Source organism: Oncorhynchus gorbuscha, linkage group LG12 (genome assembly GCF_021184085.1).
Source record: "Oncorhynchus gorbuscha isolate QuinsamMale2020 ecotype Even-year linkage group LG12, OgorEven_v1.0, whole genome shotgun sequence".
Lineage (NCBI taxonomy): Eukaryota > Metazoa > Chordata > Actinopteri > Salmoniformes > Salmonidae > Oncorhynchus > Oncorhynchus gorbuscha.
The window spans coordinates 30,491,836-30,511,774 of NC_060184.1; the positions used below are offsets into that span (position 1 = coordinate 30,491,836).

Consider the following 19,939-nt stretch of genomic DNA (forward strand, 5'->3'; position numbering starts at 1 on the left):
ATCATTGCAACTCCATTAGGTGAAATCTTGCATGGAGCCCCAGGCCAAGGGAGATTGAAAAAGTTATTTTGTGTTTATTCCATTTGCGAATAATCGCACCAACTGTCACTTTCTCACCAAGCTGCTTGGCAATGGTCTTGTAGCCCAGTCTAGCCTTGTGTAGGTCTACAATCTTGTCTCTGATATCCTTAGAGCTCTTTGGTCTTGGCCATGGTGGAGAGTTTGGAATCTGATTGATTGCTTCTGTGGAAAGGTGTCTTTTATACAGGTAACACCTGGGAGCCAGAAATCTTTCTGATTTGAGAGGGAGTCAAATATTTATTTCCCTCATTGAAATGCAAATTCATTTAACATTTTTGACATGCATTTTTCTGTATTTTTGTGTTCTGTCTCTCACTGTTAAAATAAACCTACCATTAAAATTATAGACGGATCATTTCTTTGTCAGTGGGCAAACGTATAAAATCAGCAGGGGATCAGATACTTTTCCCCCTCACTTGTATATCAATAAAATCAATTTAGCCTCAAATAATGAAACTCGTTCAATTTGGTTTAAATAATGCAAAAACAAAGTGTTGGAGTAGAAAGTAAAAATACAATATGTGCCATGTAAGAAAGCTAACGTTTAAGTTCCTTGCTCAGAACATGAGCACGCACTCTAACACCAGCGTTATCTCGGGAGTTGATAGGCATGAAGTCATAAACAGTTAATATTGCCTGCTAATTTTTCTTTTAGCTAAATATGCAGGTTTAAAAATATATACTTCTAAGAAAGGCATTGATGTCTATGGTTAGATGCACGTTGGAGCAATGACAGTCCTTTTTCGCGAATGCGCACCACATCGATTATATGCAACGCAGGACACGCTAGATAAACTAGTAATATCATCAACCATGTGTAGTTAACTAGTGATTATGGTTGATTGTTTTTATAAGATATGTTTAATGCTAGCTAGCAACTTGAATTCTTACTGCATTCGCGCAACAAGCATGCTCCTCGTGAGGCAGGTGGTTAGAGCGTTGGACTTGTTAACCACAAGGTTGAAAGACTGAATCCCTGAGCTGACAAGGTAAAAGGTAATTCTGTCGTTCTGCCCCTGAACAAGGCAGTTAACCCACCGTTAACCCACCGATCCTAGGCAGTCATTGAAAATAAGAATGTCTTCTGCTAGCTAGGAGCAATACTTATTTTCCACCATGATTTGCAAATAAATTCATAAAAAATCCTACAATGTGATTTTCTGGATTTTTTTTTCCCCCATTTTGTCCGTCATAGTTGAAGTGTACCTATGATGAAAATTACAGGCCTCATCTTCTTAAGTGGGAGAACTTTCACAATTTGTGGCTGACTAAATACTTTTTTGCCCCACTGTACATGCCTCCCTACCAGATACCATGGTTCAATCGTTCTCCATCCTTCCTCTTCCCATCTGTTTCATGCCTGTCTAAGTAAGCATAAAAACACTTCTGTCACACCCGGCCGTAACCTGGACACATAGGGTTGCGCACAATTGGCAAAGCTTCGTCCGGGTTAGTGGAGGGTTTGGCTGGGGAGGCTTTACTTGGCTCATCGTGCTCTAGTGACTCCTTGTGGCAGTCCGGGCGCCTGCAGGCTGATTTCGGTCAGCAGTAGAACGTTGTTTCCTCCGACACATTGGTGCAGCTGGCTTCCGGGTTTAGTGGGCGAGTGTTTAAAAAGCCCCGTTTCGCTGGTCATATTTTGGAGGACAAATGACTCGCGCTTCGCCTCTCCCGAGCCCGTTGGGAAGTTGCAGCAAAGATACACAAGATCATAATTGGATCACAATTGCATATCAACAAAAAGGGGGGGAAAATCCCCCAAATAATTCCTTCTATTGTTATTATTATTATAATCTCCCTTCCTCTCATCTTCTCTCTTCTCGTTCAGATATAGATGAGTGCCAGTCGTCTCCCTGCGCGTACGGTGCCACCTGCGTGGATGAGATCAACGGCTTCCGCTGCGTCTGCCCACTGGGGCGAACGGGCCCACAGTGCCAAGAGTGTGAGTCTCACTTCCCCCCCTCGTGATGCACGCACGAGGATGAGTGTCACTTCATTAGAGAATCAAGACCTTCATGTCTTATGACAACATGCTCTTACTGTCTGCCTAGACACAATTGACCTTAGCCTCTGAGGTTTCAGTTGATTGACAGCAGTATGTTACTGTGTGTGTGTCTGTGCGCGTTTGTAGTTATCGGTATCGGGAAGAGCTGCCACTATGCCGGCCTGCAATTCCTTCATGGCAGTCGATGGGAAGAGGAGTGCAACAACTGCCACTGTGTCGATGGCAAAGTGGAGTGTACCAAGGTGAGTGTACACTCTTGCCTAATTCACACATGCATATCGCTCGTGCACACACCACACACTCACTCGTAATAAATTAAACTAATTGGGACTTCAATACCTGGAGCGTACAAAACTGAAACGGGGCCTCTTATTGGTCCAGAGGCTTGTGGTTGACCCCTCCCTCTGACCTTTTACCCCCACAGGTCCTCTGCGGACAGCGGCTGTGCCTTCTCCCAGGGTCATCAAAGTCAACGGGTGAGGAATGTGCCCAGGCGGGCCCAGGTGGGCGTGAGTGCCAGGAGCACAGCTACCTCGCCTGCTTCTCGCCCCCCTGCCATCGTTGGGGGGTGTGCTCATCCTCCTCCAGCAGTGGTGAGCCCGCACCCCACGACCACACAAAGTGCCAGCCCAACAGTGGGCACCTGGACAACAGCTGTGCCCGCATCACGCTCATCTTCAACCGGGCCAAAGTGCCAGTGGTGAGTGTCATATCTTTGTACACACCGATGTTTGATGTTATCACATAGAATGGAAGTACCAGCTTTACAGGAAGCACTGTGGTGCAAGTTGCTTTCCTCCTACATTCACAAACTGTATCTGTGTAATCTCCAGGGCACGACGGTGGAGAACATCTGTTCAGAGCTGAGATACCTGCCTGCCACCCGATCCCTGGCCAAAGACCACGCCCTCCTTGTGCTCTGTGACCTCTCCTACACCAATCAGGATGCTGTAGAAGTTGCCATAGTAAGTCCGCTCCTCTGGCTAGCCAATCGAAATCAATTCCTCATCTCGGACTTCCGCCATTAGGGACAACTGACTGCAGGTTGTTGTTCTTTTCCGACATTCTGGTAAATCATGCATTGATGTCAATAGAAGATTCATGCCGGGCGCTCAACTTTGGTTTTTGAAGTGAGGGGGACAACTTGGCTTGGTCTGATGGTCATCCCAGTTTTTGGGGCATCTACTGCTCATTTCCTGAATTTCTATGCAATCTATTATGATGCATGGCCCTTCTAGCCATCTCTATTTAGAACAAAAATGCAGAAATGCCACAGTCATCAAGCTAGATGAGAGACCATTATTAAATATGAGAGAGATCAGAGAGCGCTTGCAAAGTGCTGTTATACTTTCCAGGTCTGTCCAAACGGTTCGAGCTTCTAATTTTAAAAATGAATCTCTCCAGAAATGTCTCACTGTTGCTGCCTGTTATAGACCCCCCTCAGCTACCAGCTGTGCCCTGGACACCATATGTGAATTGATTGCCCCCATTTATCTTCAGAGTTTGTTCTGTTAGGTGACCTAAACGGGGATATGCTTAACACCCCAAGCAAGATGCCCTCAATCTCCAATCAATTATGAAGGAACCTACCAGGTACAACCCTAAATCTGTAAACATGGGCACTCTCATAGATATTATCCTGACCAACTTGCCCTCCAAATACACCTCTGCTGTTTTCAATCAGGATCTCAGTGATCACTGCCTCATTGCCTGTTCCCACTCTGGGTCTGCGGTCAAATGACCACCCCTCATCACTGTCAAACGTTCCCTAAAACACTTCTGCATGCAGGCCTTTCTAATTGACCTCATCCCGTCAGTCGAGGATGCCTGGTCGCTTTTTAAAAGTTATTTAAAACATCCTGTGGCGGACTCCAATAACATCGAATAGTCCCCCCGATATGCAACTGTTCAGGGAAGTCAGGAATACACACAGTCAGTCAGGAAATCCAAGGCTAGCTTTTCCAAACAGAAATTTGCTTCCTGTAGCTCTAACTCCAAAAGGTTTTTGGACACCGTAAAGTCCATAGAGATCACGAGCACCTTCCCGCAGCAGCCCACTGCACTGAGTCTAGGTAACAGAGTTACCACTGATAAATCCATGTTGATCGAAAATTTCAATAAGCATTCCTCTACGGCTGGCCATGCTTTCCTCCTTGCTACCCCAACCCCGGGCCAACAGCTCCGCACCCCCAGCAGCTACTTGCCCGAGCCTCCCCAGCTTCTCCGTCACTCAAAATCCAGATAGAAGATGTTCTGAAAGAGCTGCGAAACCTGGACCCGTACAAATCAGCTGGTCAAGACAATCTGGACCCTCTCCTTTTAAAATGATCCGCCGCTATTGTTGCAACCCCTATTTACCAGTCTGTTCAGCCGTCTTCATCGACCTGGCCAAGGCTTTCGACTCTGTCAATCACCGTATTCTTATCGGCAGACTCAATAGCCTTGGTTTCTCAAATGACTTCCTCGCCTGGTTTACCAACTACTTCTCTGATAGAGTTCAGTGTGTCAAATCGGAGAGCCTGTTGTCCAGACCTCTGGCAGTCACTATGGGGATACCACAGGGTTAAATTCTTAGGCCGACTCTTTTCTCTGTGTATATCAACAATGTCGCTCTTGCTGCGGTGGATTCCCTGATCCACCTCTATGCAGACGACACCATTCTGTTTTCGTCTGGCCCTTTGGACACTTAACTAACCTCCCAAACGAGCTTCAATACCATACAACACTCCTTCCGTGGCCTCCAACTGCTCTTAAACGCTAGTAAAATCAAATTGGATGTGGTCTATCACAGTGCCATCTGTACCAAAGCTCCTTATACTACCCACCTATATGCTCTAGTTGGTTGGCCCTCACTACATATTTGTCGCCAGACCCACTGGCTCCAGGTCATCTATAAGTCTATGCTAGGTAAAGCTCTGCCTTCTCAGCTCACTGATCACGGTAACAACACCCACCTGTAGCACGCGCTCCAGCAGGTTTTTCTCACTGGTCATCCCTAAAGCCAACACCTACTTTGGCCACCTTCCAGTTCTCTGCTGCCAGTGACTGGAACGAATTGCAAGAATCTCTGACGCTGGAGACTTACAATTTCCCTCACTGACTTTAAACATCAGCTATCTGAGCAGCTAACCGATCGCTGTACGTAGTCCATCTGTAAATAGCCCACCCAATCTACCTACCTCATCCCCCATATTGTTTTTATTTACTTTGCTGCTCTTTTACACACCAGTATCACTACTTACACACCATCTGCTCATCTATCACTCCAGTGTTAATCTGCTAAATTGTAATTCCTTTGCTACGATGGCCTATTTATTGCCGTAACACCTCATGCCGTTTGCACATACTGTATACAGACTCTTTTTATCTATTGTGTTATTGACTGTAAGCTTGTTTATTCCATTTGTAACTCTATTGTTTCTGTCACACTGCTTTGCTTTATCTTGTCCACGGATGCAGTTGTAAATGAGAACTTGTTCTCAGCTAGCTTACCTGGTTAAAGATGAAATAAAAACATAAAAATATATATTTTTTAAGCAATTAAACTGAACTAGATCAATGATAATTCAATAATCAGTATTGTGTTGCTCCTTTAACCAATTGCATCACAAGTGAACAGTTCTTACTTTATTTGTATGAAGACCTAACTTGTGTTTGTCTTTATGACATCCTCTATCAAATTTCAGCCAACCCGAGCCGCGTGCACGCAGACCCTCACCAGTCTAGTCAATAACTCGACTTTCTCCCCAACAACTTCCTTAGTCTTTTTTGGGGCTGTATCAAGGGAAGGGTTTGGAAATCATAAGTTTAATAAAAACACACATTAAAACACAAACAGTATATCCTCCATATAATTCATATCATAGACCTTAATAATACTGTAAAGCTCTTTTAATTGCACACACTATAGCTGGGTCACCCCGTCCTGCCCCTAGGGGTCCACGGCCCTGCAGCACCCCAACCCCATTTCACTCTAGGATATTAGTGAAACATGAATTATTGGTTTCAGGTGTGTTAGGCCAAGGCCAGAGTGACTACCATCAGTACAGCAGATCCCCAGAGCCAGGACTGAGCAGCACAGAAGCTAGGGATTGACTAAATAGCTGTCTTCCCTGACATTGGCATGTTTTCAATACAGACTCCTTTTGTTGTACAGTATTGCATATAAAGCATCAGACCTTATGAAAGTTGCACAGTATACACTTAATCTAGTAATCATTCAAATCTAGTGATAAATAACTTGACATTTCTGCTAAACATTGTGGGAGGATAACCAACCTTAAACTTAATGGCAAAGCATTTCTTAGCCGCTATGAATGCTAGGTTACAGTTTCTTCTGATAAGTCTCCAGTATCAACATTTCCAAGCATACAAAAACCGGGACAATCTGTAGACATGCTGAGATAAAAGAACATGGTCTTTGCCAGAATTCAGCCAGGCATCACAACACCATAATATATGCAAATAGATCCCCTTTTTGTGTTTAAGGTTTCTAAAGCACATGCAGGCGCCTACAAGCTCTCAAAAAGGAAAGGGCTTGGGCTCTGTTTGAGAATCACTTTTTTGTTGCATGGGCTCTGTTTTAAAAATATCACTTAAACTTCTGATTTCATTTGCATTGTGCAGCCATGTAGCCTATAGGCATAGACCAGTAACATAACTGAACTCAATATTCTATTCTTTAAAATGTTTCTTAGAACCTGCCTAATATGAAGTAAAAAAGGCTTTTTTTTCTTTGATGGTGTATATTCAGAGGATTTATTAAAATAGATGCCCACCCACATCGGCCCAGTGTGATGGTTTGTTCAGTGGCTGGTGATGAATCAATCAATACATTGTTGCTCTGAACGCACAGGACAGGCAGAGAGATGCGCCCATTCAAAAATACCATCCTAATATTAAGAGTCCTGCCACCCCCCGGCCCCCTTTTTTCCCGCATCGTTGGCGCCACCATTCGAACTGGTCTGAATTGCTAGTTGGGTTGGGGGTATTCCAATGACTTGGGTCTGGGGTTGTTGTAACTGATTCTGATGGTTGTCTATTGTATTTAATTTGAGCTTAAAGTCCATGGAACAATTCTCTGATTGTATTGGGATAAAGAGTGGGCATTGTCTGGTAACAACTGTGCTGCCTGGAGCTGTATGCATGGAAATGTGTGGTGGGGTTACTGTTAAGGTGAGGGGTTTATTATTAATGAAATTGGGGGCATGTGTTTTGGTGGTTTGTGTAAGAGGTTCTTATGATCATTAACCACGTTACCGTTTTGGGGTGATTTTAATGTGCCTTGCATTAAATGATTAGTTTCACTACCCATTACACGTGTGCGCACACACAGCTTCGTAGACTTAATGACACACGCACAGATACAGGATGAGGATGATGCTACTCAAGGAGTTTAATCCTGTAAATAAAATGCCACACACACTTCCTCTTTCTCACCCCTTCCCCCTTTCTTTACTGTTTTCCAGTCGTTCCAGCCGGATGAGCAGCCTGACCACAGTCTGATCCAAGAGGCGGCCAGCACCATTGTGGGCACGCTGTCTAAGCGTCACAACAGCACAGTCATGCTGGCTGTCATTGAGGTCAAAGTGGAAACGCAGGTCATGCCCCCCACAGTGGGTAAGTAAAATGCCTGAGGTTGACCCCAGGGCTGTGTTGTTGTAGTCCTTCAATTCCTCATTTGAGGCGCTGTCTTCCTAAAGGCACTAAGTTTAACTGCTGAAGCCAATTGATTTTATAGCCGCGGTCATAAACCGTGTCAGTGGCCGTCACCCCACGTCTCAAAAACGGGGCTTAAAAACCCCTGCGTGTTACCTTAATGGGGTGACTCACTAACAACCTCAGTCTGCACACGTGTAGTGCATCCATGTACACTATTAAATGTCATGAGTCCTTAAGATGACCAACTGCACGTAGGGAGAATGGTATTTCATCCTTGCATTCTAACTTGGCTTGCCTCAGCTCTACTTAAAGATGTATTATTCAGAAATCGCTCTGCTATTTTCTGTTTGCTAAAATTTGAATAATTTGCTTAATTTCAGTTGACATGACAAAACAAGCAAGTATTGGTAAAAGCATCATTGTACCATCTAAACCACTGCAAAAATATTGTATTTGCAGCTGTTCGAACTGAAAGTGAAAGACTCAAAAACAAAACTTGAGCACGGGAAGCATATAAATAGATCAGGTCTACCAATTCATAGACTTCCTTTAATGAGAATGACAGATCTATAACTCACATTTCTATATGAATTTGGTCGAGTTGCCCAAAACGTTACATATTGCAGCTTTATAATTTTGCTGTGTTTTATGTTGAGCAATCCATTTGAACCCAGTTTCTTTTCTCTCTTTCTGTATTTCCCTCTTTCTCTTGGTGGCGTAGACTACCTTGTGCCCATTCTGTGTGTGGTCTTCTGTGTACTCTGGCTCTTCTGCATCATTGTGTGCGTGTGGTGGACACGCAAGAGGAGAAAAGAGCGCGAGAGGAGGGTGCGCGGCCCCATCGACGAGAGCGTCAACAACCAGTGGGAGCCCCTGCGGCCCGTTGGAGGACGTCAACAACCGCAGCTCAAAGACAACAATGAGGCCCAACAGGAGCGCAAAAAGCTCATGGGCTCCCCCTCCAGGATGCGTGATGGAGGGGAGGAAGAGGAGGAGGAGGAGGAGCAGACAGAGGGAGAGATGGAGTTCGAGGAGGACGTAGAAGCGGAATCAGGCAAGGGGCCCGTCTGTAAGTACTCTAAAACCGGAGTGCAGTCCAAAGGGGATGTGATCTGCACTTTGCGGAGTTTGCCCTTAAAAACACCCATCCGGACCACCACCAAAGACAACCTCTGGAAAAATGTCAACGCCTCCCTGGCTGGCCAAGACGTCAAAGACCATTTTGTATGAACAAACAGGACTCTGAAACGGACTCCCTCCACAGCCCCGACCGAGGAAAGATGGAGAGGATCCTATATATTGTACTATTAAAAGAGCGGCTTTTCAGTTAATTTGCTGTCGTCTGTAATGATTTGTTTTGGGGGGGATGATAACGCGAGGGGGGCGTTTCTTTTTTATGTACAGATGAAGCATAATTGTATTACTTTTGAACGAGGAAAAGTGAGGCCTCGCCTTTGTTTGAATTGTACTGTTAAAATGAGCGAAGATAAAGTCCAAAATGGAGGGGGGGGGGAAATAACCTGTATAAAGACTTTTTTTGTTTGTTGATTGTGATTTTGTTTAATTGTGAGTGGGCCCTTTTGGTTGTGACAGAGACTGGGGGGGAGGGATTTTCGGGGGACTCGGTTGACCACTGCAACAGAGGTTACTGCGGCAACCCACCCATCTCTTTCTTTGCCCGGCGTGCCCGTCTGCAGCCGTCCCGCGCCAGCCTTACCAAGAGCACAGCCTCGGGGGAAAGAAACCCCTGTGCCTACTATGTGGCCTTCACATTTTTTCGGTTTTCACATCTCTTGGTTTTCTAGGCTGAAAGCTCTGTTTAAAGCATTGCAGTATTTGAGTTGGTAGCAAGTGCCTTTCTATGAGCTCTGTAATACTCCATACTACAGCAGAGGTTCCCGAGTCTCGCTGCCCAGTTTGACCCCAATGATTACCACTCAAAGGGATAGGTGTGTATCCAGAGAGTCCGCCCTCATAGCAACACCATTTCAAAGGTATTCGATTAAAAAAACTAGAAATCTGTACATAGGTGTATATAATAAAGGAGTCGCTGTGTATATTTGAATTTAGTAACTTAAAGACAATTCACTTTTTTTATTTTTTTTTATTTTTTTTACAATGCCATTCCTTTTATTTATGCCAGTTCAAAGGAGAATATACAGCGTCCCACAGTCAAGAGCATTTGCATTAAGGTGCCCCTTATAAAGGACTTATGACGGGTTGCAAGTAGTTGATTAACTCTTGTTATTTCCTTTTTAAACATATGTTATACATCCTCAATCCACATTTACAGGGTAGTGGTTGTAATGTATTGAATGGTGACTGTTGTTTTAGTGCTTGCCGGATAGTGAGCAAATGGGTGAAATCATAATATACCCAGATCTGCTCCTGATTATTACGGGTGCCACCAAATCATCCGGGGAAATGTAACTGTGATGACCAGGGTTCTAGATCATGTCTGATGGGAACCAGGGTTTGTTTGAAGGATTGATAACAGCCTTCTATTTGGCGAGCACTACCACAATGATTTCTGAACGATATTTTGGTATTCAATACTGCCCGTTTTGTATACTAGTGTAAAAACTCCCCAAGTTGTAAAGCCTTTATAGAGGGTTCCTTAATGTGAAGTTATATTTATCTAATCAACGGTCATCTTTTTGTTGGTTTGTTTATTAAGGAAAGTATCTCTTAAAAATTGTGTGGTGTATCGTGGCGTGTTTTGTTCGCCTCAGTAAAGCTCTCTCTTCCCTGTTTCACTCTGCTGTCAGGAGTTTTCTGGGAAAATAGTGATGGACGTTCCTAACCTGTGGCAAGACTAGTTTGTCAAACCATGTGAAAAATACTGTATTGTTCGCATCTGCTTTTAGCCTGCTCTGGTTCAAGGCTTCAATGAAGGGAACACATTTTGCTTTTATAATGCAGTTGTGTTTTGAGGTACCAACTCAATCCAAAAGGATTTACCTCAGAAGTTGGCAAATTACAGATGTTTTCTTTTGTTTTTCTGTTCTCTTTTGCCCTTCAAATTCATGTTAACGTCTCAAACAGCCATGTTTCCTCATGGCACACAGCAAAATAAAGAATTTAAAACTCCTACCTGGTAAAGTGAACGTTGGGTATGCTTAATAATGGCGAGGATTGTGGCAAATGGAAGGGGGGAGGGCAGGTTTGACTTCTTTTTTTTTGTACAAATGAAAAAAAGGGTTGCTCTTGGAAAAGTTATTTGGATAATTTTGTCATTTGTTAAAAATGATTGGTTAATAAATCATTTGGATTTCTTTTCTCAGTCCCGAGACCCCAGCAAAAATCGTCTTTTCATTTATCTGACTTTCATTTTTCTGCATGTCCAGCCCTTATATTTAACCTCAGAGGTTTTACCCAGAAGTCTGTAGGACAAACACAATGTTTAAAAAAGGCAAAATTGCGCCAGCATTGTGGTGGTACTCATTGGTTTAAAGCATTTTATACATTACTGGTATGCAAGAGGGGAGAATCAACGTTTTTCTGACCAGCGCTGACATTGCATTCACCGAAGTATGTCTTCCACAGCTGAATGTTAATCAAATTCTGTCTTTTGTTAATAAATATGAGGATCAACATTAAGTGATTTCAGTTCCCCATTAGCTCCATAATTGGACAACTGGAATTCACTAGCTCTATACCATTCCAATACCTACATAAGTCAAACCGTCTCATTTGAGGGCCTAACTGGGCAAATATATCAATGACAAAGGTAAGAAATGGAGTAATGTTTGCCCTTGCTTCAGCCAAGGGCTGAGGATGAGTCTAGATCGATACAATACTGCCCCACTCGATCACGCCACCCTGCCTCCTACACACCAATGGCGCGTGGTCTCCAGTTCTCAGCCGATCGAGGCTCCACCAATGGGAGGCTGGCGTTTCCATCCCATCGTTCATGCGCTGTGAGTGGGGGGGGAGGGAGGGCAGTGCTATTCCCATCTCCCATGGGTGCCCTGTCTGCCCGAGGTTAATGGGACCATCCCTCGCTCTTGTGGAGGGAAGTCTGGATCGGCTTACACCCCAGGAAGGAAGTGCCCGAGCCCCAACCGCAGGAGGCTTTTCCGGCCAGCAACAGATGAACGAGGGAGAAGGGCCAACGTTGATGTTGCTAAAGACAATGAATGTTGTAAAAAAAATAAAAGATGAATGAATATTCCTGGTAATGGTGATGATGATGGTAGTTAAAATATAATTGAGTGATGTTGATGATAGGGTTCTTGAACCATAGATGAGTATGATGACTGGTAAAATGGGTAATAATGGGATTGATGAAGAAAGGGGTGGTAAGGATAAACAATAGTAAAATGAAGGATGACAGTTATGATTGTAAGTGATGATGAGCAATAGAATTGTTACACAGGTGTAAGGGCCATATTGCCATTAAAGGTAGACTCAGCCTTTTTGGCGATGGCACGTTCGACATACTAGACACCTTGTATTATAAATAACTATTGTTATTTTTAGATTAATCAGTCACAATTTGCCCATGTTACGTCATGTTTTCATGTTCTCGAACATGGCCATAGAGATGAGTGCCAATGCATGTTCTTTGTGCATGTGCACCGGTGCGCTTCGTGCTCCTACAACTTTGTCAGTAACTACGGGACCAAAACGGCAGAGAAGTTTAGCCTCGCTTCAGCGCTCTTAGAGCTGGATTAAATTCGTATTGCCAAAGTTCAGCGTTAATGCGCAATCAAAATGTGAAGGTAATTTCCAATTGATCTTCAGCGCTAGAGATTGAATCAAGCTCTTAGTTGTTGCGGAAGTCGGCCCGATATTGCGGTTTACTTTGTGCATCGCTGAGTCTACCTTTTAAAACATCTCAAGTTTCAATCAATGTTGATGCTGTGTATCTGTCAATATGACGATTTTGTAGATCTTTACATGGGTTAACTTACTATGTTGAGTAATGCTCGGTTCAGTGAGTGCTCACTGCTCCCTATTCCATCGGTGACTTGGGGAATGCAGTTACATCTGATCTCCAGTCAGTTTGGTCATTATGATTTCCAGTCAAATGTGCTTTGAAACCAATTTCCCCGTCATGCACATCACTTGTCTTATTTGAGAGGGTGTAGTGTTGCAAACTCCCTCTCACTTTATTTGGCTGGTTCCACAGGGATGGTTCAGTGATGTTCACCTGCCTGTCTACATTTCAGCTATCCATCCATCTACTAAACTTAACCCTTACTCTAAACCTAACCCCTAGCAAACGGTTGCATATTAAAATAGTTGCAGTTGGTAGTTAGTTGATAGTGTTTATATGGATAGTCATCTATAGTAACATTACAGAATACTAAATATATGTGTTAACCAATATCCATCTCTAAGCCACTTTGCATAAAACTGTCTGGGTTGTTATTTTACCTTTACGCATGTCAAAAATGTTATAAATTTATTTGCATTTTAATGAGGGAAATAAGTATTTGACCCCTCTGCAAAACATGACTTAGTACTTAGTGGCAAAACCCTTGTCGGCAATCACAGAGATCAGACGTTTCTTGTAGTTGGCCACCAGGTTTACACACATCTCAGGAGGGATTTTGTCCCACTCCTCTTTGCAAATAAATGAATCCATTTCCTTGTGTACAGTATGTGAAAATAGCAGTATATGAATGATGGTCAATTTTAACACCTTGTATCGTATAATTGTATCGGACGTTTCGAGGCTGACGTTTGGCAACTCGATCTTTCAGCTCCCTCCACAGATTTTCTATGGGATTAAGTTCTGGAGACTGGCTAGGCCACTCCAGGACCTTAATGTGTTTCTTCTTGAGCCACTCCTTTGTTGCCTTGGTCGTGTGTTTTGGGTCATTGTCATGCTGGAATACCCATCCACGACCCATTTTCAATGCCCTGGCTGAGAGAAGGAGGTTCTCACCCAAGATTTGACGGTACATGGCCCCGTCCAGCGTCGCTTTGATGCTGTGAAGTTGTCCTGTCCCCTGTCCATTTGCAAATAATCGCACCAACTGTTGTCACCTTCTCACCAAGCTGCTTGGCGATGGTCTTGTAGCCCATTCCAGCCTTGTGTGGGACTACAATCTTGTCCCTGACATCCTTGGAGAGCTCTTTGGTCTTGGCCATGGTGGAGAGTTTGGAATCTGATTGATTGCTTCTGTGGAAAGGTGTCTTTTATACAGGTAACAAATTGAGATTAGGAGCACACCTTTTAAGAGTGTGCTCCTAATCTCAGCTCGTTACCTGTATAAAAGACACCTGGGAGCCAGACATCTTTCTGATTGAGAGGGGGTCAAATACTTATTTCCCTCATTAAAATGCTAATCAATTTATAACATTTTTTACATGCGTTTTTCTGGATTTTTGTGTTATTCTGTCTCTCACTGTTCAAATAAACCTACCATTAAAATTATAGACGGATAATTTCTTTGTCAGTGGGCAAACATACAAAATCAGCAGGGGATCAAATACTTTTTTCCTTCACTGTAGTTCTGAATTTGAGAGTGGCTAAATTTATCCAGCCCCATCCCTCAGCTTTTCACCAAAACAGTAAGCACCCTTTGTTTCTAATGCTGATTGTGGCTATACATTTCTAATGCTGATTGCGGCTATAAGCAACATCTTAGTCGTAAATTAATTCCCTATCTTAGAATATTGGAATCTTAGAACATCCCTGACCCACATGCAGGATGAGATGTGTGATGCGTTGGCGCTCCTTGTCTCCATATCCCAGACTGCAGTTGAAAGCGGACACCGGATTCCTTCCAGGAGTGGCTCCCTGCAGTCAAGAGTGTCTGAGCAGCATGCATTTATGAACACACAGTGGGTCCGTCCCACACTGAAAACGTCAGGCACACACACTTTAGTCAGACATAGACAACAGGTACAATGTTTCCCCAAACCACAGATCTGAAATCATTGGTGCCTACCCCAAACTATTATTTAACATGAGTCAAACTGATCTGACAATGGTTTCAGACCATAGGCCCTCTAGCCACTCCTTTCTTCTCTTCACTGTCCACAGATCAGTGCTTGGTGCAAACACTTACAATGACTGATCAAATCAAATGTTATTGGTCACATACACGTGTTTAGCAGATGTTATTGCGAGTGTAGTGAAATGCTTGTGTTGCTAGCTCCAAAAGTACAGTAAAATCTAACAATTTCACAACAATACACACAAATCTAGGTAAAGGAATGGAATCAAGAATATATGTATGAGCAATGTCAGAGCGGCATAGATTAACACAGTAGAATAGAATACAGTATATACAATGCAAAATATGTAAACATTTTTGAACCCAGTTTTGAGGATCAGAGAAGGGGAGGTGTTGTTTCCTACCTTCACCACCTGGGGCGGCCTGTCAGGAAGTTCTTGGCCCAGTTGCATAGTGCGTGGTTCAGACCCAGAGCTTAATGATGAGCTTGGAGGGTACTATGGTGTTGAATGCTGAGCTATGGAGCTATACTATGGTGTTGAATGCTGAACAGCATTCTTACATAGGTATTCCTCTTGTCCAGATGGGACAGGGCAGTGTGCAGTACAATGGCTATTGCAAATTGAAGTGGGTTTTTGTTGACAAGTAAGGTGGAGGTGATATGATCCTTGACTAGTCTCTCAAAGATCTTCATGATAACAAAAGTGAGTGCTATGGGGCGATAGTCGTTTAGTTCTGTTACCTTTGCTTTCTTGGGTACAGGAACAATGGTGGCCATCTTGAAGCATGTGGGGACAGCAGACTGACATAGGGAGAGATTGAATATGTCCGTAAACACTCCAGCAAGCTGGTCTGCGCATGCTCTGAGGACGCGGCTCGGGATGCCGTCTGGGCCAGCAACCTTGCGAGGGTTAACACGTTTAAATGTTCTACTCACGTCAGAGGAGGAGGGTAGCGGGCTGCGTCGTTGGCACTGTGTCATCCTCAAAGCGGGTGAAGAAGGTGTTTAGCTTGTCCGGCAGAAAGACATTGGTGTCCGCGATGTGGCAGTTTTTATTTTTTGTAGTCAGTGACTGTCTCTAGACCCTGCCACATACGTAGCCGTTGAATTGCGACTCCACTTTGTGTTCATTATCGGAAGTTGATCTCATTTGTAAACATTTCAACTGTATTAATTAATAACTATTTTCAAGTCCACAAAAATTAACACCCATCAAAATAAAGTTGTGATGTAACCGTCGAGATGATGCAATAAATCTCAGACTAAGCTTTAGCGTTCTTATAGATGAAAGACAATGTATTCCATTGAGCCCATTTCTGGTTTGTGTTTGACAGGTCATTACAAACATTTCTGCAGTTGTAACATTAATGGGAAAAAAACGACAGGCACATTCAAGAGTATGAAAGAGTCACATGAGTAATTTTGCACCCCTCGAACACAGGAAATAAATGGCTGAAAAAGACAGATCCTCAGGTGGGCGGGGCATGTCTGTTGCTTGACACCCTACACGAGTGGTTTATACTTCAAGGTCATACATATACCTAACCTTGTGAAAGAAATTCATGCAAAATAGAAAGGTACAAAATCCCCTAGAATAGATTGTTGTTTTATACACATGTATATCCTGATTGTGTGTGTCTGTCTCTTCGACCAGCCGACTGTGGTGGCAGCTGGGTTGCAGGATGTGGGGCTAAGCCCTTGCCCCTTCCTCCCCCTCTCCATACACACACATACAAACATAACACATACCCACACACATAAACTCTCCTTACTGGGCTATAAGCTGGCACGCTTGGGCATGCAGGCTGCAGCTGGCACCACGGGCTGGAGCAAAGCAGGGCTCCCAGCCATGGTGCGCTGGCTGGCTAAATTGGATGAGGGGCTTGGCCGGTACAGGAGCTTCCCCTAGGCACTGCGGCATAGCCTGTCCCCCACACTCTGCTGCCTGAGGTAGGCACCGACATGGCACGGAGTGTAAACACTGGCGCAACAAAGAGATGGAAACAGTTTGATTTTCTGGGGAAACTGATTATTTTAAGGTTATGTGTGTGCACGTGTGCATGCATGCATGCTTGTGTGGTGGGAAAACAAATCTGTGATTTTTTTATAATATAAAATATTATACTGAACAAAAATATAAACGCAATATTCAACAATTTCAAAGATTTAACTGCTCTACAGTTCATATAAGGAAATCAGTCCATTGAAACAAATTCATTAGAGCAGTGGTGCAGCTATGGGTGGGCCTGGCCCACCCACTGGGGAGTCAGGTCCAACCAATCAGAATAAGTTTTTCCTCACAAAAGGGCTTTATTACAGGCAGAAATACTCCTCCGTTTAATCAGCTGTCGGGGTGGCTGTCTCACGATCCTGCAGGTGAAGAAACCAGATGTGGAGGTCCTGGTCTAGTGTGGTTACACATGGTCTGAGGTTGTGAGGCTGTTTGGACGTACTGCCAAATTCTCTAAAACAATGTTGGAGGTAGCTTATGGTAGAGAAATTAACATTAAATTCTCTAGCAACAACTCTGGTGGACATTCGTGCAGGCAGCATAACCATTGCACGCTCCCTCAAAACATGAGACATCTGTGAAGTTGTGTTGTGTTACAAAACTGCACATTTTAGTGGCCCTTTATTGTCCCCAGCACAAGCTGCACCTGTGTAATGATCATGTGCCACAACTGTCAGGTAGATGGATTGTCTTGACAAAGGAGAAATGCTCACTAACAGGGATGTAAACAAATGTGTGCAATTATTTTTAAAGAAATACACTTTTTGTGCTTTTGAAAAATGTCTGGGATCTTTTATTTCAGCTCAAGAGTGTCCCGCTGAAGTTCTGAATATGTTGCTGTAATATTACTGAAACGTTTCAAAATTGATCAAACAGACAGACTACTCTCCGTTGTCTACCAGAAACTGCAAATTGTCTGCAGGGTATACCCCAAAATAACAAACTCACTGTCTTTAAAAAAATAATTATTTTCAAATTGATGGAAATGAGTCATCGTTATGTTTCATTTGTAGCTCTTGAGGCTTGATTTAAAACAAAAAGAGTGGAACAGCTCATGGAACATGAAATCAACACTTTACTTTCAGTATATTATTAATTATTATATTATCCAATATAACATAGAAAAGGGAATTCCCTTTAGGGTTGAATCTCCAACGTGCTACTATGAGGCTCACTGCAGTACATCAACCTTCTAAAATGCAAATCTCACTTGTTTCCTCTATGTGGTCATGATTTGAGTGGTTTTCTCCAAATTGGTACAACTGCAGTCGTGGCCAAAAGTTTTGAGAATGACACAAATATTCATTTTCACAGTCTGCTGCCTCAGTTTGTATGATGGCAATTTGCATATGCTGCAGAATGTAATGAAGAATGGTCAGATGAATTGCAATGAATTGCAAAGTCCCTCTTTGCCATGCAAATGAACTGAATCCCCAAAAAACATTTACACTGCATTTCAGCCCTGCCACAAATGGACCAGCTGACATGTCAGTGATTATCTCGTTAACACAGGCGTGAGTGTTGATGAGGACAAGGCTGGAGGTCATGCTGATTGAGTTCGAATAACAGACTGGAATCTTCAAAAGGAGGGTGGTGCTTGGAATCATTGTTCTTCCTCTGTCAACCATGGTTACCTGCAAGGAAACACGTGCCGTCATCATTGCTTTGCACAAAAAGGGCTTCACAGGCAAGGATATTGCTGCCAGTCAGATTGCACCCAAATCAACCATTTATCGGATCATCAAGAAATTCAAGGAAAGCGGTTCAACTGTTGTGAAGAAGACTTCATGGCACCCAAGAAAGTCCAGCAAGCTCCAGGACCGTCTTCTAAAGTTGATTCAGCTGCGGGATCGGGGCACCAACACTACAGAGCTTGATCAGGAATGGCAGCAAGCAGGTGTGAGTGCATCTGCACGCACAGTGAGGCGATGACCTTTGGAGGATGGCCTGGTGTCAAGAAGGGCAGCAAAGAAGCCACTTCTCTCCAGGAAAAACATCAGGGACAGACTGATATTCTGCAAAAGGTACTGGGATTGGACTGTTGAGGACTGGGGTAAAGTCATTTTCTCTGATCAATCCCCTTTCCGATTGTTTGGGGCACCTGGAAAAAAGCTTGTCCGGAGAAGACAGGGTGAGCGCTACCATCAGTCCTGTGTCATGCCAACAGAAAAGCATCCTGAGACCATTCATGTATGGAGTTGCTTCTCAGCCAAGGGAGTGGGCTCACTCACAATTTTGCCTAAGAACACAGCCATGAATATAGAATGGTACCAACACATCCTCCGAGAGCAACTTCTTGCAACCATCCAGGAACAGTTTGGTGACGAACAATGCCTAACAATGATAACTAAGTGGCTCAGGGAACAAAACATTGATATTTTGGGTCCATGGTCAGGAAACTCCCCAGACCTTAATCCCATTGAGAACTTGTGGTCCATCCTCAAGAGGCGGGTAGACAAACAATAACCCACAAATCCTGACAAAGTCCAAGCATTTATTATGCAAGAAGGGGCTGCCATCAGTCAGGATTTGGCCCAGAAGTTAATTGACAGCATGCTAGGGCAGATTGCAAAGGTGTTGAAAAAGATGGGTCAACACTGCAAATATTGACTCTTTGCATCAACTTCATGTAATTGTCAATAAAAGCCTTTGACACTTATGAAATGCTTGTAATTATACTTAGTAGTATAATTACAAGCATCTTAGTAGTAACATACTCCATAGTAACATCTGACAAAAATATCTAAAGACACTGAAGCAGCAAACTTTGTGGAAATTAATATTTGTGTCATTCTCAAAACTTTTGGCCACGACTGTAGGTACAATGACCATGTCAACACCAATAACTTTACATACTGTATCCAACATAATTTCAGCATGTAAAGTTATAACTGCAGTTTGTCAGCCATTTTGTATTGGCAAAAGAACACCCCTGTTAGTGACCACTAGAAGGGGCAGGCCAGAGATCACATATGTGAATCAGCTCAGGAGGGACACAGGACTGGAGGAGGAGGAGTGTCTTCAGGGCCGGCCCTAACCTTTCAGGGGCCCTCTTGGTCAGTGGTCCCCTAGTGGTCGCAGGGCCCCAAGTGACAATTATGTTGCTTATTGGCAGGGCTGGTTCACAGCACTGTAGGGTAGCCTAGTGGTTAGAGCGTGTGACTAGTAACCGGAAGGTTGCCAGTTCAAACCCCCGAGCTGACAAGGTACAAATCTGTCGTTCTGCCCTTGAACAGGCAGTTAACCCACTGTTCCTAGGCCGTCAT

The 19,939-nt window shown here is 43.6% G+C and overlaps 1 protein-coding gene across 2 annotated transcripts in view; it reads left to right on the forward strand.

Annotated features, from left to right (window-relative positions):
- The window catches only part of jag2b (jagged canonical Notch ligand 2b), a 103,521-nt gene extending 92,482 nt beyond the window's left edge, over positions 1 to 11,039 (forward strand). For both annotated transcript variants that reach the window (XM_046291792.1, XM_046291793.1), the window contains 6 exons: positions 1,910 to 2,023; positions 2,213 to 2,328; positions 2,511 to 2,786; positions 2,920 to 3,051; positions 7,555 to 7,705; positions 8,469 to 11,039. In XM_046291792.1, the coding sequence (XP_046147748.1) occupies positions 1,910 to 2,023; positions 2,213 to 2,328; positions 2,511 to 2,786; positions 2,920 to 3,051; positions 7,555 to 7,705; positions 8,469 to 8,977 (1,298 nt within the window). In that variant the 3' untranslated portion in view covers positions 8,978 to 11,039. The remainder of the gene's footprint in view (positions 1 to 1,909; positions 2,024 to 2,212; positions 2,329 to 2,510; positions 2,787 to 2,919; positions 3,052 to 7,554; positions 7,706 to 8,468) is intronic.
- The last annotated feature ends 8,900 nt before the right edge of the window (positions 11,040 to 19,939 follow it).